Genomic DNA, 23,600 nt, shown 5'->3' with positions numbered 1-23,600 from the left:
AAAGACAAGACCTCCCCCTTTGTACAACACTGTTTCCCAGTGCGTTTCACATAGCGCTGTGTTCTGAGGTGAAGTCTTAGGGTTATGGTGAAGCATCACAGAGATAACTGGTTGGGTTCAGGCTAAGACTGGGTTCAAGGAAAGAAAAAATAAAGAATCCACCTGCTTATTAGCTGAATGTATATTCTAGTCCGCTACAACATGTTTTATATTAACCAGGGCTTTTTGTTGACCTACTACTGATTAATCTAAAGTTATTTTTGTTAAAGCAGTATTGATTACTTGTGTTGACTGCAGGGACAGTGGAAGAAGCTGAAAATGAAACATTAACAGTATCATCAGCGACATTATCACCTTATAAAGTTGTTTCAGCAAACATGTTGCCTTTTTTTTTTTTTTTTTTATACACCCAGCAGATACGGAGCAACGTTAGTATTCATTTGGAGGATTGTTTTGAAGTTGCAGTCTGCAAAACCAAGACAATGACTTCAAAGACAAAATGCTCTGTAGAGCTAAGGGGAACAGCACAAACCTGCCCCACCCATTCCTTATGGTCTGTTTCTTAAGGTGGGGTGGCCCAGTGAAGTTCAGATCAGTCTCTTTTAAGATGAGGAAATATTCATTTTGTCCAGAGTGTGGCTCTAAAGAAGAGCTCATGGGCAGTTACAGTATTGAATGGATTTGCTCTCTGGGAACCATGAACAGCCACAGCAAGTTTCACGGTGTTCTGTTCACTGGTTTACCAGATGCTCTGGACCGGTTTGTTTGCACCGTGACTTGCGAAGACAGTCGGAGTGTGAAGGAAGTTTTGTTTTGTTTTGGCTTCATACAGGAGGAACATAACAGTGACCGCCATGTCCGCCAACCCAAACTCCTCTTTCATTCAGAAGGCACAAAAGAGACAAACCCATTCCTGCTGAGAGTGGTCACACAAAAACTAAAACTCAACAAAGCCCAGACTAGACACCAGCAATGAAAGACACAAGTAGAATATCCAGGAGATGAAGCAGGGATCATGATGTAGAGGAGTGTCGTCACTGTGTTAGACAAAAAGAAAAGTTTTTAGGCTTGTTAAATCTTTAAAGTCATGCACGAGTAGTTTTGATACAGGGATTTTTCTTACTCTTACAATAAGAAACCCTTACCATTAGGCATTAGAGGAGTAAGGTATTAACAAGTATAATCAGCCTGACAGTCCACAGCAAGATGGTAGAAGATCATTCTATAAAAAGGAGCTGCTTCACTTGTTCGTGTCCAGGCTGGTGTAATCCTGTTATCCTCTCACTTTGGATCTGTATCAATTTCTACTATTAAATTCTTCCTTATCCAACACAGTTGATGGGAGAGCAACAATATGCTGTAATCAATCAGGTAGCACCTTTAAAGCTGCTTTAATCAATATCTTTATATTAAAACTGGAATCATTTACAATGTATAATGTGAATGGGGACATTGGAAGAGATGAAGCCACAGAATTATCAACCAGCTGCTGAGAGAACTACAGTTCCCCTCAGCTCTACAGTGCTTTAGCATTGTTATGGTTTTACAGCCCAGAACTTTACTGTTTTAGTTCAGTTTTCAAGCAAAAACATTTCACATCCCACTGAAATAAAATATACATTTCCCAAGTCCTAATCCTGTGTCCTCGCGTTAATTGTTATCTCTTGGTATTTGCCAAATAATAGTCAAAAAGAGATCATTTCTGTAACTGAAATCTTAAAAGTTTCCCTCAGATTGATTTGAACAATTTGATAAAATCCCTCTCATAATAACAACCTGCTCACGTCACAGAAGTTAAAGATGCTCTAACTGCTGTTCAGCTGTAACTTCAAAAGCAGCTGCCCAACACCAAACACAACAGACACACAATGTTAGCTACCAGCTGATGAACATGGGTTGTTGGTGGAGACCAACAGAAGGAGATAAGGGGAGTGAATACTGGACCGATTACATTCACCAGAGCGACACAATGAATGATCATGTATCTGCTGCATGAGTAAATAGGCATCTGTTTGGTAACACGTTCGTCAAATTAACTTTATAAGGTATAATATGTAGGCTAAGTGATGCATTTACAGTTTGTTGTGCTGCCTCAAAGTGGCAAAAAAGCAGTTAATACCGCTTCACAGTAAATCTCTGTCCACAGTCTAGTAGTAGTATGTTTACATGTTCTGTATACAGTATAGTTACTATACTTTCCTTGTGTTTTACTTATTCTGTACATTTGTTTTATTTGCTTTCATTTATTTTAATCATTTGTAAAGTACTGTGGTCAGCTCAAGCTGTGTAAATGTGCTCTAGAAATAAATTGACTTGACGGTCCAAAGACGTACAGTTTAGCTTAATTGGTCATTCTGATTTGCAGGTGTTAATGAGAGCGTGTGTCAGCCCTGAGATTGATTAGTGACCTCTCCAGGGTGTCACTGCCTGTCACCCAATCTCAGCTGGGATGGTCTCGACTCCAGCCCCTCCCCTCCCTGTTTATATCAAACATGAAGAACACTTGGGTCCTGTGGATTATTTACCTTCCAATAATAACATGTTAAGTTCTTCAAGTAACCTCTGACTCCATTACTGTTTACTGTAAAAACACCAGACAGATTTCGCATGATTCAAATTTGACTAGATCTTCACCAGCTGCTTTCTCTGAAACCTGCTGATGTGTAATAAAAAAATAAAATGTAAAATCTGCATTTCCACTCATTTCCCAATGTGTGACATGACTCTGCGATCTATTTGGTATCAGCTACAGAGAAAATATTTGCACTAGCACAGCCAAGTGTCCCTAGATAAGGCATGGATAGAAGCCAACAAGGTCCAGGCCTTCAGAGCGGAGCGAGGGAGGCAGGAACAGGACCAATGGGAAGAGAGGAGTGGAGGTCAAGTGGGTTAAAAAGCAGATGTGTATATTCATAAACCAGAAAACCATCTGGTGGAGATAAAAATTTAGAGAACAATGTCAGCCAACACCCACACATCCTGCTCTCCATCAAACTCCAGACTCCCGTCTTCATTCAAACGTATCAGTGTAGAATATCTTATTAACAGTGCAATGTTGTTTTTGGTTCTGTGTTATGTGGACCATTAAGTACTGCAGGTTTCTCTGTCCCACTGCACCAACAGGACACCGTGATTAGTGAGGTTGTCAATCAGTAAGAAAAGCCATTTAAGACAACAGCAATCACCCAAGACAATTATGTATACCAAACAATATTTGTAATCAATCATGAAATCAATATAATATGTTAATTAACACTTTAATACACTTAAATATCTAATTTAAAGTTATGCTACAGGCAAAGACTGTAATTAATCCAACTAATCTTTCTAGCAGGAGTTTGGCTATTTTTTTCATCCATCATGATTGGTTAATTAAAATTGATATTTTTCAATTACAGATAACAGCTATAGGGGAAAATCTCTATGCTAGTTGGATTCAAGCTTTATCTAAGGCTTTAATGTTCTAGCATTCTGTCTCTGTGGCAGAGAGAGCAGTAAATACCACACCTACATCTAGAGACCTGTGGAGAGATAAAGATGCAGGCAAATGTTCTTCTTCATCCACACCTTCCTCACCTCACCGTTGTTGGAGCAAAGGGGCTTAAGTGAAAAAATAGACCTGGATCCAATTCTTTGGAAAATTACACAAAATAGTATTTAATTAAATTAATATGAGATTGCTCTCCTAGCTACCCACAAGATAACTGTGAGGTGTATTGGTTACCTAGTCATCCCAAAAAGCATTTGTTTGGACACATTTGTGTAAGTGAACAGGAGTGGTCAAAAATATTTTTACATTTTACAGTGTAGGGGCTTCACTGTCTCAATCTGCCTGGACTCTGTTTCCTGTTTTATTTTGAAATTACTTTCCTTATTTTGTTGTCTTATTTCTTGCCTCCCGCTTCTTTGATTACCCGCCCCACCCTAATCTATTGCACCTGTGTCCTGTTACCTCCCCTCCTTGTGTATTTAGTCTTTGTGTTCTCCTCGCTATTTGTTGGATCTGTTTTACTCCTGCATCATTCTCCAGTGTTTTTACTTTCCTGCTTGTAGTTACTGTTTTTGTTCCCGTCTGGTTTCTGATCTTGTTCCCTGTGTTTTTCCCCAGTGCTCCTGCCTACTTCCAAGTTTTGGACCTTTGTTGAGTATCTTCACTGCCTTTGTGCGTGTCTGCATCTGAATCCAAAAATCACAGAACTTTGAACATTCACATTCACCCACCCTAGCTGAAGAGCAAATAAAAACAGCTGTACACCTCCAGCAGAATCTGCTCTGTGCTATTTGGTGGAAAAGATGGACAGTCACACATCTGGTTGCTCACAAGCACGATCGCCAAGTACAGCTGACATCTGGGGAATTCAGTTCAGATCCTGCATGCTCCCTCTGTCTTTGTTTCTTTCTCTGCTACCGTGCTGCATACAACCACACTTCAGCTCTCAGATCTCAGCATTAGGAGCGAGCGAGTATAACGAGATCTGCCAAGAAATTAGAGGCCAAGACGGAAACTCAGTCTCCTGCTTCTTGCTCATAATCCTTTGTCTGCTTGCTCTCTCTCACACTCTCAAACTCCCTGCGGATAGGCAATTCACCCAATATACCCCCTCCCTGAATACATGTTGCTAAGACACTGTCTGTTTGATAATGTTTTGATTTGATAAAAACATTAAGGCAAAGATGTTTTCAGGGTGAACCGTTGTTATTAGTGTTTAGGTGCCAAATAGTGAACAGAGGCATAAACTGATTAACTGTTGGCCAAATAAAATAATTTCGTCTGACTGACATAGACAGTAATTTGTTGAATAGTGTTGCACATTTTCTCAAATGAAAGATATTATCATCACAACAGATTATTTGATTTCTAGACAAAATGTATTTGAGAGATGAACGTTAGCCAGAGCACAGGAATGTTTGAACTACATGTATGTGTAAAATCATATTGCAATTATTTTTACATTTAAATATTTACATTTGCATTACATTACATTTGAAATTTCAGTTGGAATGATCAGTTTTGCATTTAATTTTTCACTGAAAAAAAAAAAAAAATGATGTGATTTTTGTTGGGTCTGTACTGAACAGTTTCTTTACAACCAGAGAATGTGATTTGTAGGCCGGGGCATCTCTATAGCACCACAACATATATGGTGCCCACAAAGCACAACAATGTTGTGACACATTTTACCTTTATCAAAAAAATTGCAGCGTCTGTGATTTGGATGTTGCACTTGGCCATATTGCGATTTCAATTATATTTCGATTAATTGTGCAGCCCTAATGACAACTGATGTTGATATTTTGTTGGTCTTAAATTGTGTTGTTGAGTAACCAAAATCCAACGTCTTCCAAATGTCTTGCGAAGTTGGAAATTCACTTTGGCTCTCTATAGCAGTGGCTACATTAAGAACTAATAGACAAAGTCCAATATCATTTAATTATCAAAGACACTGTTGGTGTTAAGTTAGGCTTGCAGTTAATTACAAGAGAGTCTGAGTTCAAACTGAGCTTTGAACCAATGATTTCATGAGCATAACACTACACAGTGTGGAAGGCACGAGACTATTCAACAAGCATTAAGATGATGTATGTGCGTGTGGATTATCTCAGTTCACTGTAGGTGTCGAGACAGCGAGTCCCAAAAGTTGCAGCTTCACCATTTAGCCTGCAAACTAGAGTGTTTCTGATGTATTGTTTTCTTTCTGATCACAAATGTGTATATCCCCAGCACTGTAGGTGTGGGTGTAAACTACAACCTCAAGCTTATATGGCAGGCCTGCTCACAGGGAATCACAGTTACAGTGAATGTGTACAGTGGTGTCAAAACAAACACGCAGAATCGATTTATTGCACTGATGTGGAGTTGGTTCTAATTGCTAGTGTTTGAGAGTGTAGATGTTTTTTTGAATGGTGATACTTCAAAGTTAGTTTGTGGTATTTTCCATCTTTGTTGTCACAGGTTTTTATCTTTGTTAACAGTATACAAGTGCAGGTGGGGGGCATGCTGGGAAAGTGCCAGGGTTCACTGGGAAAACAGATACTGAGTCTGAGACTTGAGCCAAACACTGAGCCAGAAATCACCACCAGCCGTGGAAGAAAGCAGGACCCCTTGCCTAGATATAATGGGTAGAGTTAATGTCTTGGAAGCCTGTCTTACAAACACTGGAGGCCAAAAATTTTACTGAAGACTTTTGTGATCTTTTGTTTGAGCCTCAATTTCATTTTACCCAGAACATCTCAGTAAGGTGACTCCAGGTCAGTAGACAGCACTGCAGAGACCACTGAATGGAATTAATGATGTTTTGGCTGCTTCCAGTCACTGTCAGAGAACTCATCTTAAGAAAACTGAAGAATGGTTCTTCTTCTGTGACACTGAGAGAAGCAGACACACACAGAGATAACAGCGCTCACTGCTGCTGCCCAACAAAAACCCTTCAGCTCTGCGGAGAGAGCTTTTTATTGAACCTGTTTGGTGCAGTTTAAACAAGCTCTGGTGCCATGACTGGTTCACAATGCTTCCAAATCATCTCTGAAGTGCTTCAAACCAGTGGCTGATCCACTGTCAGCATGGGGTGAAACACTTACTTCCACTATACAAAAATTGTATGAGGTGTGAGGTGGGGCTGAACCGTATATACAACACATTACAATTATTTTGAAAGATATTACGATATGAGTCACAATGTAATTGGCACTGGTAATTTTTGCATTTTCATTTTCCCAGAAAAAAATGATAAAATGATGATGACGTGATTTTTCCCTTGATGTTCCCTTATGATCTGTAGGTGGCATGTCTGTAGCAACACATTGGTTCATTCATGGTATATTATGACACATTTTACCTTCATCAAAAACCTGCAGCTCCTGTGATTTGGATATTGGACTTGGCCATATTGTGTTTTCAATAACATTTGGATTAATTGTTCAGCCCTAGTGTGAGGTCACATAGATGCACTATGACATGGAGCCCTACATTCAAATCCAAGCTGACATTTAAATTTATAAAATGGAAAAGAGTTAAAGTCAATCTTCTACTTGCAACATTTAATTGTATTGGTTGGTGGCTTGATGTCCAAACAGGACTTGTTGAAGTTGTTAAAGCTGCACTAATCAATATCTTTATATTAACAATGGCTCAGATAACTATTTGTAATGTGAAAGAGGTCACTGCCAGTGTTCACCTCTGCCTCCTCGATGCCCCAAGAAATTCTCTCTTTGGACTTTGGATTAATTGGAAGACATTAAATTAGGCTCCAGGAAATTATGGAAAGCATTTTCATGATTACCTGAAATTTTATAGGCCAAACAATTAATAATATAAAAATAAAAAAAATCGTCTCATTAATCATCAATAAAGACATAAACTAGTTGCTCCCCTTTTTCTCCGTTTTGGCCTGAACCATGATTTCACAAAGATGATGTGTTTGCAGCTGTGTATATATGATATTTAAATTATTTTGTAGAATGTCTGATATCAGCAGCTGTGGATCTCACCAGTTTGTAGTCTTTGTGCAGCTTGTTGTACTGGAACATGTTGCAGAGGACAGTTGAGGCCGCTCTGGAAGCTTTCAGACTCCCAGAGCTGAAACAAGACACAGTGACAGACAATTAGAAACAAGGAGGAAATACCAGAACATAAACAGAGGGGAGAAACTCAGTGATAATCACGAACAAATTAGCAAAAGGTTCTATTTTTGTGTGACCTGTGGTTAAAAGGGATAGGAAAGTCATAAACAGGAAACACTGTGGTCACTGAGAGGTTACAGCTCTGGTATAAGGAGCATGAGGAAAAGGCTTCTTTCTAAAAAACAGTTTCATAGGTTATAGAACATTATTGGTGAGTTAATGTTTACTCCTCCAGCAGCAGCTCTGTTTTTAGTATTACAGTGGAAGTCAGTCCTACCTGCTATCATGGAATGACTTAATGCCGACCAGTTTGGGCAGGCCGTTGAAGTACGAGATGTCACGTGCTGCTATGGAGCTGCAGGCGACCAGGTGATTGAGGGCTCCACAGATGTTGACCACCACCTCGCTGGATGGTGTTTTCTGAAGACCATCGCTCGGAAGCTTGGACACCAGAACGTTCACCATGTTCTTTGCTGCAAGGACAAAGAGGAAGGGTGTCTGTCTTACAGAACTGTTTGTGGATAAATGCTCTGACCTTTCTGTAATTTCATCCTTTGAAAAGGTCCACCTCTGTGAGTTTGGTGTTTCACATAATTCATGTTCTTATCGTTTGTTAATGTACAAGAACCCAGGAGTAACCTCAAACTGAACTTCGAATTCTCCTATTTTTGTGAAAGGAAGAATAAAACCATCTACATATTGTTAGTTACCAAATTGGCATCTGTCCCTTTATAATATTCAATATTTGGGAAGACCCATAATGTTCCTAAGTTGGAGTTTTCCCAGGAGCACAGTGGCCTCAATAATTGTGAACTGGAAGAAGTTTAGAAACACCAGGACTCTTCCTAGAGTTGTCCATCCAGCCAAACTGAGTAACTGGGGACGAAGGGGCTTGGTCCTCTGACTGTCAGACTGTGCACAAGAAGATTCAAAGCTGTAATTGCTGCCAAAGGAGCTTCTACAAACTACTGAATTAAGGCTCTGAATATTTTTTGTAAATGTGAGATTTCTGTTTTTGATTTTCAATAAATTTGCAAAAACCAAAAACATGTTTTCACTTTGTGACTATGGATTATTGGATGTAGATTGATCGGCAGAAATCTTATCCATTTACAATTAAATCTGTTACCACACAATGAATCATAAAAAAGTAGAGAGATCTGAGTGGGAGAGTTTCTAGCCCAAAGAAGACGGGAACACCCTCTAGTATGTGTCTTACCCGTGTGGTCCTTGTTGTTGGAGTGTCTGGCCAGATTTCTGAGCAGGCCGGTCAAAGACCTCAGCTCCATGTCACTGTTGGTGTCTAACAGATCCAGCAGGATGGGCAGCATCCTCTCTTGTTCCATCACTACACCACTCATTACTGATGACCACTGTCAGAGAGGGACACAGATCACATGAGCCTCTACCGAGATTCTCTTGCTGATTGTGAATCCAAAAGCAACAAAAAAATAGACAGATAATTTCAAAATCTAAATATATACATAGTTAATATGTCTATGACGTTGAGAGCCTACCCTGGTGTCTCCTGTGGTGATATTCTGCAGCGCTCCTATAGCAGCCTCGCGGCTAGTGGAGCTGATGTCCCTGTTTTCTAGAACAAGCTTGTACAGCGCCACCACCTTAGGGTGCCAAAGCCACTCAGACCCTTTAGGTTGTCGGGACACCTCAGACATTATGGACAGGTTCTGGTTACGCTGCCATGGAGAAGGAGACAGAGAAAAAAATGATTTATTGTATAATAACATACAGTACATTCGGTTTTCTCATATCAGTTTTCTGATTCAAGTTTTTCTCTTGTTTTATTATAGTGTTATAGGGACTGTGCATCTGTGTGCTCTGCTAGATGATGTGGAGAAGAGGCAGAATATTTATCACACACACACACACACACACACACACACACACACACACACACACACACACACACACACACACACACACACACACACCAGGATGGACACACCCAGTCTGAAGGTGTGGACAAACAACAAGGAAACACACACCACCATGGTGTTATCAGCTATTAAAGCCAGTTTCCGGTGGGAAACTGGAGGCCATAAATTCCAAAGTCAAATCTGTCCAACAGGCTGATATTCATCAGACCTCTTTTCATCAAGTCTACTCTTGCAGTTTTTTGCTGTTTTGTAATTTCTGATTTTCTTTTTGGACGCAGTCACTGAGACACCAATTTCCACAGATAATCCTCGCACCAAGTCAGAGGCACTGGCCTTTGTGTTAGCATTGCAAATTGTGTGTGGCATCATTTTTGGAGAACAGTCACTGTGCCTTCTGTTATTGGTAGTGCAGCTCTTCCTATACCTGCTAACCTGCTGCACCTGTGTTTCAGCTTCTGTTCAGTCATCTACTGATGCTCTTGTATCCCTCCATCTTTCTGAAGTCTAACAGTCTGGTTTCTTACTTGTTCAGGCAGTTCCTTATATGGACACAACGCAAGATTTAAAGTGAGGAATGTGGTGTTCACAGGTTATTTTATAACATTGTTCATTAAATTAACCTTAACTGGAAATCACAGATGTAATTACATTTGTTGCAGTGAGGTTGCACTTTAAAGCCCTTAATTTCAATTATCTTACACGTTCGCTCTCTCCTGAAATCCTCTACATTTCAAATAAACATTAAAAACATACCATTATCATAATACAATTATTGTAAGATCGTACAATTTTGAATCATTTAACATGTAGTGATATTGCACTGGAGTCTTCTCAGTATACTGCTAATATATAAACGTAAAGAAAAATGTCTGATTTGTGTCTGATTTTCTAGTTACAGGAACTGGCCATTAACTCTATACCTTGTATTTTAAGACAAGAAGAAAGGGAAGAAGGTCTAAAATCAACATTAACATATTATCACCTTTTAAAGTCACAGAACACAGTTGTCTATTAACACATCTACCAGACACAGAGCAACATGAGAATTAGTGTTGAATATAATTCCAAAATAAACTGATAAAAAAACTGAGAGTTAGGAAGTTCTCTGTGGGTTTGTCACTTGAAGACCCCCCTCACACACACATAATCATTTCACCCCCTCTTAATATAAAAATATTGATCATTGTACCTTTTAAGGATGTTTGAATATCCTGGAATTCATTATTTAGGATTTCAGCTGATTTAATAATTGGTGACAGTATGATGAATTTTACCTCAGTGTTTTTTTTGCTGTAAAGAGTAAAGCAGTCGATGCTCGTGTTCTCCCTGGAGGCGGAAGCTCTCGTTTGTCCCTCCAGACGGAGTCGGACTGAGGGAGGAAGCTCTGTGTAGAGCTGGTAGGACAGATTCCTCATCACACACAAAGAATTCTCCAAACCCTGAACATCAAGAGAGACAGAGAGAGAGTGGAGGCACAGAGAGAAGGAGAAAGGCAAACAGAGAAAGGGCTGAAACTGGCTAACACTAGGCTGAATGAAAACAGGACACAATGATGTCACAAATATGTAAACTGGTGTATAATGTCATCAAAGTGACATTTAGCGACCTTTCGACTGGTCTTTAGCTACTTTCCATTGAAAGTAGTTGATAGCAGCAGTTTCACAACAGCTTTCAACTATGTCCTCAATTTCGCACTAATTATTATAGATTGACGTGTTCAATAGGAACAAGAGCTGAGCTGATCCTGACCCTAATTATAGGTCAGCTAAAAATAAATCTGATCAAATTCTGATCCCAACTTCTTCTTTTAGGCGTCACTGAGCATCACTTTCAGTTTCACAAAGGTTGCTGGCAGCAGGTCAGACGCTTGATTCAGATGATTACTATGTACGGTGTAGCAAAGTCAAAAAGTACTGAGTGCAGGAGTTTTTTTATCCTTTTACCTTGTCATCACCCTTCTCCTCTTGTTCAATGTAGGACACCAGAGAGTCCACCAGGCCTCGCATGTCTCTCATCTTCTGTCTCGTCCTCTCATTCACTGAGCTCAAGTTCCTGTCCACACACACACACACACACACACACACACACACACACACACACACACACACACACACACACACACACACACACACACACACACACAGGTTTTATTTGTTAAGGTTTTATCCTCAGGGACTCAATCATGCTTTATAAGGCGTAACCTGAATGTAGTTTCAGTTGCATATGATAAAAATGAAGAATCAGGTTCATATGTAGCATTTATCATATATACCGAATTGTACGTTGAGATAAGACATCTAAAATTCTGCTACAGAGCATGAAAGCTGCAATATGTAATGTCAGTGTAAAGAGATTGTAAAAAGATTTAAATACTTTAGAGTGATTCAATGAATAAAGAGCTGGTTCAATAAATGGTTTTGTTTTCAAAAGAAACAGCTCTGTTCTTAACTCTGGCTCGGTCCTCTGGTAGTGGCATCTCTTGACATGAATCCCTCCAAATCTTAGTTTGTTTTCACCTAGTTGTGTTGTCTCATCACTAACATTCCTGTCATTTCAGATCCTGCCTCCCAATTAGACCATGCACTCTGCTCATCACCTTGACCTGGTTTTCCCTGCCCATCTCCAAACCTGTGGCTCCTTCTCTCATCAGTCCCTCAATATATATACCAGTCCGTTTTCCCTTGCCCTCTGCCAGATTGACTTTTGTCTTACTGCCAAGTGGTCCAGCATTACTGGCCCTGTGCTGCCTAATCTGCCTGTTTCTGACCTAGCCTGTCTGTTTTTGGACCTTTGATCTCCTGCCTGCTCGCCACTGGATTTGTTTGCCTGATTACCTGCTTTGTGACTTCAGTAAACTGAGCTTTCTTTGAGACTCTGCTGCCTCATTGTTGCGCTTTTGTGTTCCCATCAGTCTGTATTTGTATTCCTCACATCTCTATAATAACAGAAACAAGCTCATGGCAACTGTACTATATTTATCAAAAAATACCCAGTGTGAGGTTAATTTTATCCATCCATTCACTTTCAGCTGGTTATCTTGAAAGGTTAATTGGCCCAGCACCTGTACCTCTTTCCTGAACACATCACCCTGCATTTACTAGTAGATGTCAGACTTCACAGCTATTTTAAACAAAGATACTCTATACAGAAGATACGCATTACAGGCAGCGCCAATGGTATAAAATGGGATACACTTCCTGTCACCTAAGTGGTCGTGATTGCTTCTTCATGTCAAAACATAACAACACCAGATACAATATGAACATGCACCTGATTTTACCGCTCGTTTTTATCTGCTATCTTAATATCTGATCAATCCAGTAGCAGATCATATCAGTCTAATAATACTCTGTTTTCCCTCCAAAAACAGTTAAATGATAATAGCAATAATATTATTAAGCAAAGAAATAAAAGAATGCTAAAGAAGGCTAAAGAATCTGTCATAATCTGTGAACATGTTCACTTCTCCCGTTGGAATGAATAGACTCCCACCTGCTGCTGAAGCCCTAAAGGGGCGGGGAGGTGGAGAAACCCATGTGACACAGTTATGGGAAATAACTGAAAGTCAACCGTCTCCTTTCTCAACTGTCTCTGGTTTAACGAACATGTGACTCTCTGACTTTTCATCACTCTGCTGTAGAATGAATCACTTCCAGTAGCCTCATCTGTACTTTGTGTGTGTCATGCTCATTAGCAAACAACAACGTCTGAATGTTTTACCACGATATCCACAGATTAACTCGTGCAACATTCAAACCAGTGTGAGGCACAGGTAACAGACTGAGCAGCGTCTTCTCTGGAGTCACCTGAGGCAGCCGGTGGTGTTGTAGAAGATCTCCCTCTCAGATGGGTTCAGTGGGATGCTGTTGCACAGAGGAATCAGTACTTTTTCTGTCAGCTCTGGTAAAGCTTCTTTGGACAACTTCTCCTTCAGGTTGTCTCTGGAGGACAGATTCCACAGGACACCTGCAGCCACAAAAGGTTTTGATTCATTGTCTGAATAACGAATTTAAGATGGTAATACAAACTGTAGATAAAGATAAATCACTGAATCATCAGTCCATGGATACAAACTCATAACCATGGTTCAATTCAGTGTGAAACCAGAAGACCATTACTACCTGTGATGGTCTTTCGAAGCTCCTCGTCTGGTTCGCTCAGGATGCTGACGAGACGCGTCACTCCACCGGCATTGATGAGCGCCACCTTGTTGTCACTGTTCTCGTAGATGAGGTTCCGCGTGGCGCCGGTGGCATAACGCTGCACCTCTCGGTTCTCACTGGTGAAGAGCTGAACCAGAGCTGGAACACCGTGCAGCGCACGGACCTGAAAGACGTACATCAGGCTACAGACTCCACTCAAACTTTAAAATGTTCACAAGACTGTACACTGCTTTCACCTGACTTTAATTTGCTTTCTTCAACTTGCAGATTCCCCTTTAATTTTACCGTGGTGTGAGCAAACAGTACATCATCATTCTTAACTGTTGACAGAGCTAAAGCTTTATTTTATGGCTAATTACACATCTCCTCATGAAAATGTGATCTTGATATGTTTCTTTCTGTGGGCTGAGTTGCCTCTGTGGTTAAGACTGCAGTCTCCTAATCAGAAAGACGCCAGGGAGCACTTAGCAGCTCACTCACAGTTTATTCAGGAACTACTTTCTCTCGATGTTATTATTCTCCACTGAAAGTGTCTGTAACTGTGAAACATTTATCGACACCAAACTTGGCAAGACGTTCAAGAAGTTACCCACAACTGACTGACCTCATGGCGGTGCCACAATAACCATTTCTACATTTTTGCAGATAGCGTTCAAACTACACACGCTAGAAAGAAAATTATTTCTTCCCTGGATTCTGTGGATAATTTTGCATCATTTCCGCCATTCTGAATTATGTCACACAGAAGAAATGAATTTTTATCTTGATACTGTGTGTCAATTTGACCTCAACTCGTAACAAAACTTTGTTTCACTGAACCAATGTTCAAAAGTCACTCTACTTTATTCAGAATGTGTACAATCAAGTAACTTTCAAAACTCTGAAAGTATTTGTACAAATCTTTATAAACAACATGTCCTAACCTGAACTGATAGTCGCTCTTCCTCTCTCTCTCCCTGACTCTGTTCACACACATCGTGACTCTTGTACTTAGTTGTTGTTTAATCCATATAGGTCAAAACAATGTGCTTGGACCCAGCTTACCAATGCTTGTGACAACACACATATGGACACATAAATGGACAATCAAATACATACATACATATCAGTGGCGATTGCTCTAAGACTGCAAGGGAAGCTCAGCTTCCCCTAAAATATCAACAAAATAAGTGATCAAATATCTACTGTTGTGTGTACATTTCATTGACTAAATATGTGCTAGAACACATTCATCTTTTGTTCAGAATCAGCTACTTATCACAGGTAACCGACATGACTTCCTTGTTATTCATCCCCACAGCGCCACAGTGCTTTACACAGTGTAGACGCCGAGCGTCTACTGACTTCAATGGGGAAGCACAGAGTGGGTTGTTCCACTGCAGCGAAACTAGACGGTCATTGGATAAATGCTGGGCTTTGTCCCGCCCATCGGACGCTCAGCGTCTCTGGGGGTGTATGGGGCAGTGGGCTGGCCAGGGCGCTCGGCTTCTGCATGATGATTGGATGATCTGTCTGAGGCCGAGTCCCTTTTTGATTGACAGCGAAATGAGCAAATCAGCGATCTTGAAGTATAAGCATCCACCAGAGCATTTTTCAAGTTTTTCATTCTGTTGTTTGGAGTTGATCTGGAGACGTTACTGATCCTCAGCGACTTTGTCTTTGTTAAAAACGACTAGCGTTGTGTTTGGCGACTCTCTTCTGTCACTCTGCGAATTTACATATAAATAAACGGACACATTTTATGATGTAGGCCGAAAATGAGCTTCCCCTCCTTATAAGACCAGCAGCCGCCACTGATACATATAGTATATATATATATATATATAATACACCAAATATCAGGCATATAACCAAACATGTTACCTGGTTTTTGGCATCGTTGCTATGGTAACATTGGTGTTGTATGTATGCAGCCCCCAGAACTTGCAAGGCAGTGTCTGATTCAGACAGATATCTGACAGCTGTAGCCATGTCCAGACCGTGCATCCTACACACACACACACACACACACACACACACAAACACAAACGCAAAGAGGTGTATTACAGTAATCTGTTGATTATTCTTTCCAGTCATTAATTAGTTATTTTGTCCACGAAATCAGAAAAAGTGAACAAGAAATAGTTCAATATAAAGATAAATCTGATCCAAGCCCCTGGTGGCCCAGATGTTTTAGCTAAATCTTAAGGTAAACAGATGTTTCAAGGTAAATTAAAAAAATAACATGTCTTACTCTCCCAGTGGGTCATTGCTGTGTATCGATGCTCCATCCAAGACGTCCACCCCTTTCCCAACACTCCTCACACTGCGGAGTGAGGCAGCCCGGTGGAGGGAGGCTTGGTACTGCCCCGCCCCCATTGCATGGTTGGCCCTGGACACATGCTGCTGCCACTGTGTCCCCCAGCCGTCCCCTGCCATGGGGACGCTCCTGCCCGTCCCCTGCCAGCCCTCCCTCTCAAAGGCAGAGCCCTGCTGCTGGTAGTGCTGCTGCCTGTTGGTGATGCGGCTAATGGTGCGGTGGGACGGGCCTTTGTATGTGTACTGACACGGCAGCTCTTCCTGCCAGTGGCCTCTTTCCTGGGCCAGTATCCCGCTAAGGCTGCGCCTAAGGGTGCCTGGGGGAGGCACATTGATTTGGTAGGAGGTATTCTCTGGAGCATCCAACACAGTGAGTGGAAACCCCTCCTGGTCACCCTGGCACAGTGACTTAGAGCGCCTGCTTCTGCTCTGTGACTGGTAGGTCTGGAAGTTGCTCTGTACCATGCTGGTTCCTTTGTGGTTCACCTTTGAACTTGTTTCCGCAGCAGAGCGAGAGGAGAAACCAGAGGAGTGGAGGGGCACTGTGGGAACCTGCAGGGTGGGGAGATGTCAGAGGTTAGCAGACACACTGCAAAGATAAATACAATGTTTTCTGATTTATAATATGAAAAGACAAAAAGTCAACTTCCTCATAGCTAAAAGTTGTTATACAGAAGCTCTTACACTACAGAGAGAAAGATCACTGGTGTCTTTAGAAGAAACAGTGTTTAAGTGAAACTGTCCTGTACAGTAAAAGACAGTGTAAGAGTTCCCACATCAGCAGCTCTTCCTTCTCTCATTTATTAAAGCCTGCTCACTGTAACCTGCAGGAAGCACACTGCAGCCTTTGCATTGTTAGACTGGCCAGTTAAGAGCAACAGGCAAATGTCCTGTTTATATTTTTCTTCAGTCTTTACATTGTTCTGAATTTGGTCGGCAGCGTGAGGCTTCCATTTTTCCTCTCGCTGACTCAGATACAATTAGACCAGAGAGGAAACATTATTCATACACAACACTGGCTCGGCGCTGTGTGTGTGTGTGTATGTGTGTGTGGTGTGCACACTTGGCACGCAGATCTCCAGTCAAGGAATAAACCACTGCCCTAGTCTTTTAGAGAAGAAATAATGTTTTAGATCACTAATTTAACCATTGTTAAACTGTACTTTAACTATAGTTTAAATATAATTCATATTCATTACAACGTTGGTCTTATTTACATACTTTGAGTTTTGAGATCTTGTAACACACATAAATCTGTCCAGCAATTGGACAAGAAACATAAAGAGTGTGACATATTGTAAACAAGCCAACAGTCCATCCAGCTGATCTAAACCACTTCATTTTGAGGCGAAACTGAAAGTGACTACACCCAACATGTTGCTAATAAGGAAACCTCTGCACAAACAATTCAGTGCAATGTAACTCAAAATTTAAATGAGGAAGTGAGTCTTTAAACTGTTGGATGGTATTTACAAAAGCCAGATTTGTTTTTCTTTTCCCTTCCTACTAATATTTGCTCTCCTGTGTGTTTGTCTGATAGCTAGTCAGACTTCTAGTTTGTGATAAAGCTGCACTTCCATATTTCTGCCAGAGCTGAACACTCGAGGGCACGGCCTCTGTACTTTTTTCTTTGGGTGTTTTAGCAACCCGGAGGGAGTTTAGATTAAACATTTAACAAATGTCAAACGTGAACATGGTGGGTATTTCACTGGCTTATGTAATGGACTTGGGCTGGCCATCAATATTGGTGTCTAGACTATATGATACATAATTCTGGGTAATATAGAAATCTTTGGCCCCGTTCTTTCATTTAACAAATTATATGGAACTGCAGTAGTAGAGCTAATAGAACTTGATTTATTTATCCCTGTGGTGAATCAGCATTTGACGTTTCATTGATAAGGCTGCGACATCTCCAAATGGCTCAACAGTGATATCGGACGTCCCAGGTACAGCCCCTCAGTTCTGTACCCTACTGTCTTCATCTCGCAGCCCAGCTGTTGTCTTTCCTTTTCATCCAAAGCCAATCGCTGCTTTTCTTTGTAGTTTTTGGTAAAGACTTGATTGCTTGTTGGATGGAGCGCCCCCCTCACCTCCATCTTCTCCAACAGACTGTTCGTAGATGTAGCAACGAATCTCCTTCATCCTGGTTCTACAGGGACAATCTTGGTCTTCCAGTTCCATCTAGGCACCTTCAGTTGCCAGTTCAGACTATTCAGTCTTTGTACTCTCATAAGTTTCTTCAACACCATCTTCCCATGGTACTGTCTGTTCCACAATGTATGCCAGCTTGGCTGTTGTGGACCACAGGACCATGTCTGGTCAGTGTACTAGTCACAATGTCTGGGGGAAACACAAGCTGTTTTTCCAAGTCCATGTCCACTTTTCAATCCTGAGCAACCTGCAGAGCGCCTGTATCCTTTGATGTTATATGGTTCTTTGGAGGTTGCTCTGCTCATACAAATAGTGTTATGGGCATTTCCTGCTGATGTCTGTGTTTGAAGTGGTTCACGTCTATGCCAGGAAACCAGCTGTCTGAAAACTTTATAATGCTGCCAACTGTAACGCCTTTGTGTCAGGCTCATCCTCTGAAAATGTGCCTTAGTGATGCAGGTGCTTGACAAAGGGAGCAAGCAGGGTCTTCTCCTCAACACTGCTTCAGGTTCTGGGGTTTGAGTAGGAGGTCATAAGTGGCTCTGATGACAAAACTTAACCACGGCCCAGATGTCATGCCAGCTGAGTTTCCTCTTTTCCTCTTTTATTTTGGTAAAATGTTTCACAATATTGCTGTGTACTGTTAGCACCATAAGTGTTGGTGGTGCTACAGAGATGCCCTGGCCTACAAATCCTATTCTCCAGACGTAAAGGAACATGATTGTTTGGTAAAGAAGTCAATAAGAATCACATCAACATGTTTTGTTTTCAGTGAAAATGAAACGCTAAAACAACCATTCCAGCTGAAATCGCAATCACATATCGCAATCGCAATATCTGCCAAAATAATCGCAATGTGATTTTTTTTTTTTTTGCATATCATGCAGCCCTTTTGAGATGAGACTGAGACCGGCTCTCCCCTGTTGGACTTGACCGACCACATCCATGAAGTGAAGGGAAGAGGGCAATTGAATTCTTCCACAACAATTGCAATTGGTAATTCCAATTTGCTGTTTCCGTACAGTCTGACAGGACTTCAGCATCATCAAGTCCAAGCCACTGTTTCACTCCTGCTGATCCTTCCTTTTGGCTTTTCCACTTCGCCGATGGGGATTTCTGTTGGCAGCATGCCAAACTGGAAATACCACAGCTCAAGTTTTCCTGGCAGCAAGGTCTTGTTGAAAAAACAGTCTAAAACTGTCTTTAGTCTTCATAATTGGGAATGAATTTACACAAACAGTTTACTAACTAAATAGAATTTGAATAATCCAAATAATTAAGCAGGAGACATTGGAGGGACTTCAACACATGACCCCAGCATTTCTAAAATCCTGGCTACGGACCAGATCTCAGTAGTGTACAATGAAATTATCAATGATAAAAATGCTGGTCAAAATCACAAAAATAAGGGGCGTCGAGTGGCGCGGTAGGTTGAGCACACGCCCCATATGTAGAGGCTACAGTCCTCGCTACAGTCGGCCCCGGTTCAAATCCCGCATCGGACGGCCCTTTACTGCATGTTGTTCCCCCCTCTCTCTGCCTCCCCATTTCCTGTCTCTCTCTACTCTGCTATCAATAAAGGCATAAAAAGCCCAAAAAATATACTTTAAAAAAATCACAAAAATAAGTCAGAAAATGTAATAAACTGGAGTAATTGTTGAATAATCACTGATCATTACTTTAGTCCATCACAGCCAAACTCCTACTGTTTAGTTGGTTATCACCTCAAAACCTGATTCTTGCTTCTGTTTGGACTGCAAGATTAAATTCCACAAAGAACACCATCCATCAAGCTTAGAGTTTTCTGGCTGGGAGACTACAGTGAGTCCTCACAGAGCCGTGTAGTGAAACTCAGTACACACAGTATAAAATACCAAGACAAAGACTGTTCATGGGCAATCTTTGAGTTGCTGGGTTTCCCCTGCTTCCTGTCTTTGTCCTGAGCTACGATAAACTTGTCCCAAACCTTTATATGTATTTTGCACTGATCTGTGCTGGATGGGTATGTATCGTGGTGTAATGCAGTACTGGCAGGTGGTACTCACAGCCATGACGCGGCTGGGTGTGTGTATCATGGATCTGGAACTGAAACCATGGCTGAAGGTCTTTCCTGCAGGAAGGCTGTAATCTGGACAAAAAGTAGAAAGATGAAATATTAGTGTTTTTGATCATTGTGCCAGATTGTCAAAAAAGATCTAATATTCGTGCTCAGAACGTCACATCATCTTATCCTGAGCTGCACTGATAGAAAAGAGACGTTACATAAACTGTCGAACTTTATCACTCATGAGAGGAAAAATAATTCAGGGTCAGTGAGTCTCCAGGTCCAAATTGTGTGTTTGGACTCCATTATACTTCCCCGTGAGTCTACTTATTATTATCATTATAAATATTATCGTTATAAAACTTGTAAAAATGCATTGCATTACTTGTTTTTTTTTTTACATTACACAGCTTGGCTCTGTGAAGGGTGCCTTTAAACCTCTTCAAATCCTTCACACACACACACACACACACACACACACAACACATCATTTGTATTTAACATGAGGAAAATTAGAAAACAGGAATCTGACTTTAAGCAAACAGGCAGTCTACAATTTGGATTGGTTGACTGATCATCCAGCAGCAGCTTGCTTAGCTTTGGTGAGTGCACAAAGCTCTCCAGAAGTCCCGACCTCAGAAACGTGGTTATACTTCCTTCAACTGTTAAATCTAAATGTACCCATGGCTAATGTTACTAAGCCAGTATTTGCATTTCTCCTCTTTTGGTTGAGGCTAACGACTGCCCCAATCCAGCTGTGTAGAGACTTAACCAAGAAGACCCAAAGCTGTAATTGCTGTAAAATGGGCTTCTACAAGATAATTAATTAAGGTACTGAATACAGAGAGACTCACCAATAGTTAAATCATGAAAGAAACCCAGAGTAGCTTAAGATGATGATGATGATGCACTACTCTATATATAATTTTAAACTTTATATACTGCATATTTTGTTAACATTTGGCCATAAACACAGTGTAAACTATGGAGGCCCACAAGGCTCAGAGAACAAGGAAGGGAGCATTTCAACACCCAGTTTATCTAGATTTAAAGGTAGATTTGATGTTATATTTTGTTTGGCATTGGACGTTTCACAGCCTTCAATGTGTAACATTGCATTTATTGTGCTCTTTACTAATCTGTGTGCACGGACTAGTAAACCAAGAGTTCAGATTTACACATGGTTGTTTTTTTGTCTCAGCGGACCAAAGGGCAGCTCCAGAGTAAACACACAGATTTGCTGCTGTCTGTCATTTCAGTGTCAGGAGATACTCTGAATGTTCTGACCTCTGACTACCGATCACAACCAGAGCTCCCTGAGGTCTTTAGCATGAGCTGCTACAGCTGTTTACAAGTGATGTGTCCTCCCAAGATGCACTGACGTATGAGTGAAGCACGACACTTCAAGCTCACCTGCTACAGATGAATGAAAAACGACGTCTCTGTGGTTCAAACATAAAGAACTAAAGACTATAGACTGGTTCTAAAAACGGACACCTTCATAAGTCAGCTCTTTTCAATTCCGTCTTTTTACACTAAATCTCACAAGAAAATAAAAAGACCCTCTGACAGATAATGAGCGTCTGCCCAAACCTCTGTTCCCTCCTCCATGATTATACCTCCACTGAGTTTTAATGCAGCTGAATTCACAGTATGGTTTTTCTATTTGACACATATTTGTGTTTTTGTTTTCAGACAACAGGACATGGAAATAACCCAGTGGTTAAAGTCACATCCAAGCTGCTGCCGTGACAGTAATCAAATCATGAGGCTGTATAATCACGATCAAACATCGTCTGTCAAAATGAACAGATAACCAATAGGTCGACAGCTGTACCGTATCATCCGCTACGTAGACATTTAAAATGTGTTGCAGAGAAAGTTAAAGATGAGAGAAGGTTGTCTTCACATATGGACAGAAAGATGTTTGAGTGTCTTTTAACTTTGATATATACTGGGTGCAGTAGGTGCAAAAGTATTTTGGGGCAGTTTTAAGAAGCCTTTAATCTGACAGTTGCAGTGAAAGAGAGACAGGAAAGTTGGGGGAGAGAGAGGGGATGACATGCAGCAAAGGGCCCGGGCTGGATTCAAACCCATATACTAAGTGGTATGGGCTCTATGCAGACTTTTAAATGTCTCAAGTATTTTGAGTTTTCCACTGTTTAGTGTTGCAAACCTTTTTTTAAAAAGGCTTTGACATTGACCCCATCAACTAAAGAGACGTATAAGGATAGAGACCTATGTAGAAATTAATCTGAGATCCCCGAGGGAGCTTCAGATGAGGCCTTAATACTGGTGGAGGCAGGGTGGTGGAGCGGCAAAGTTGCAAGCAGTATAGACTGCAGTGACAGCAGAGAGAGTGAACATGGCGAGGTGGTTTAAATATCCTTCAGCTAAGATGATCATTGGATAGGACAGAACCCACTGGAATCAGTGGATAATAATGGAGAGGTGGAGCGTCAGTGTGATGATGAGATAAGGCTCGCTCACAGTTGTCTTCCTGCTTGAACTTCACATGAATAAAAACTAAACTTACTACTGTAAGTCTGGCAAACCCTGGCCTACACAAAGAAACCTGACTCTGCAGTGTGCGACTGTGGCTTTGGGAACAAAGCAGCATCTATTGGTGACACCCTGCAGTTGAATGAAAGGCACTTGAATGGGTGTGTCCACTGTGGAATCTGAACACGCCTTGTCAGGCCACTGGGCTTCAGCAGGGGGCAGATATTCAGAGTCGGCTGGGGCTGAGTAACATCATGTAAAGAGTCAGAGGGCAGAAGCACTGTGGTACAGATGGACTCAGTCACTGCACAGATGGAAATGATGTACACAGACATTAAGAACTGTGGCTGAAAAAACCTCATATAGATTACACACTGTAACCACACGTATGACCACTCAGACTGAAGAGCATGTTACACTGTAAAACCTCAAAACAGTGAGCTGCTGTGAATTGAACAGGGGGGGGGGGGCATCCAGTCCAGCAGCACAGAAGGAAGGGGGGAGGATATTGCACTGGGAGGGGCTGCATGCCTGAACATAAGAATCACCAGGTCAGAGGTCAAGGGAGGTATGCTCATACATGACCACCACAATCAGGAGAACACACACAGTATATAACCAACAATATGTCAAATGTAACAGTGATCTCTCTTCACACAACAACAGAACCACACAGAAACCATTACATCTCTAATCAGCTGTAATAATCCAGATGTTTTCACACAAGGTTTGCCACTTTATCAGATGTTTTGCTTTAATATTTAAAGAAATATAATATAAATCTTATTTATATCTCATTCAATAGTGGGAGTTGGTTTGAAGTCTGTCCACACTGTCACTGTTGGTGAAGGAAAAAATGAAGAACACCTACATTTGTCCGCATGGTCAACATTGTAAAAGTGCAACAGCTGTCTCCACTGC

General features: G+C 41.1%; 1 protein-coding gene across 2 annotated transcripts in view; it reads right to left on the bottom strand.

The window, feature by feature from the left end:
* Window positions 1–23,600, bottom strand: part of LOC111219723 (plakophilin-3-like) — a 36,294-nt gene that overhangs the window by 2,450 nt on the left and 10,244 nt on the right. For both annotated transcript variants that reach the window (XM_022742460.1, XM_022742471.1), the window contains exons 2-12: window positions 20,179–20,261; window positions 15,915–16,531; window positions 15,545–15,668; window positions 13,640–13,844; window positions 13,325–13,484; window positions 11,462–11,570; window positions 10,793–10,957; window positions 9,138–9,317; window positions 8,840–8,993; window positions 7,898–8,093; window positions 7,489–7,576 (exon numbers count right to left, since the gene is read on the bottom strand). In XM_022742460.1, coding sequence (XP_022598181.1) covers window positions 7,489–7,576; window positions 7,898–8,093; window positions 8,840–8,993; window positions 9,138–9,317; window positions 10,793–10,957; window positions 11,462–11,570; window positions 13,325–13,484; window positions 13,640–13,844; window positions 15,545–15,668; window positions 15,915–16,531; window positions 20,179–20,261 — 2,081 coding nt within the window. The remainder of the gene's footprint in view (window positions 1–7,488; window positions 7,577–7,897; window positions 8,094–8,839; window positions 8,994–9,137; window positions 9,318–10,792; window positions 10,958–11,461; window positions 11,571–13,324; window positions 13,485–13,639; window positions 13,845–15,544; window positions 15,669–15,914; window positions 16,532–20,178; window positions 20,262–23,600) is intronic.

The sequence above is a fragment of the Seriola dumerili genome, unplaced genomic scaffold (assembly GCF_002260705.1).
Source record: "Seriola dumerili isolate Sdu_G_001 unplaced genomic scaffold, Sdu_1.0 BDQW01000003.1, whole genome shotgun sequence".
Lineage (NCBI taxonomy): Eukaryota > Metazoa > Chordata > Actinopteri > Carangiformes > Carangidae > Seriola > Seriola dumerili.
The sequence above is the reverse complement of the archived record's forward strand: the minus strand, read 5'-3'. Positions and strand labels throughout refer to the sequence as shown.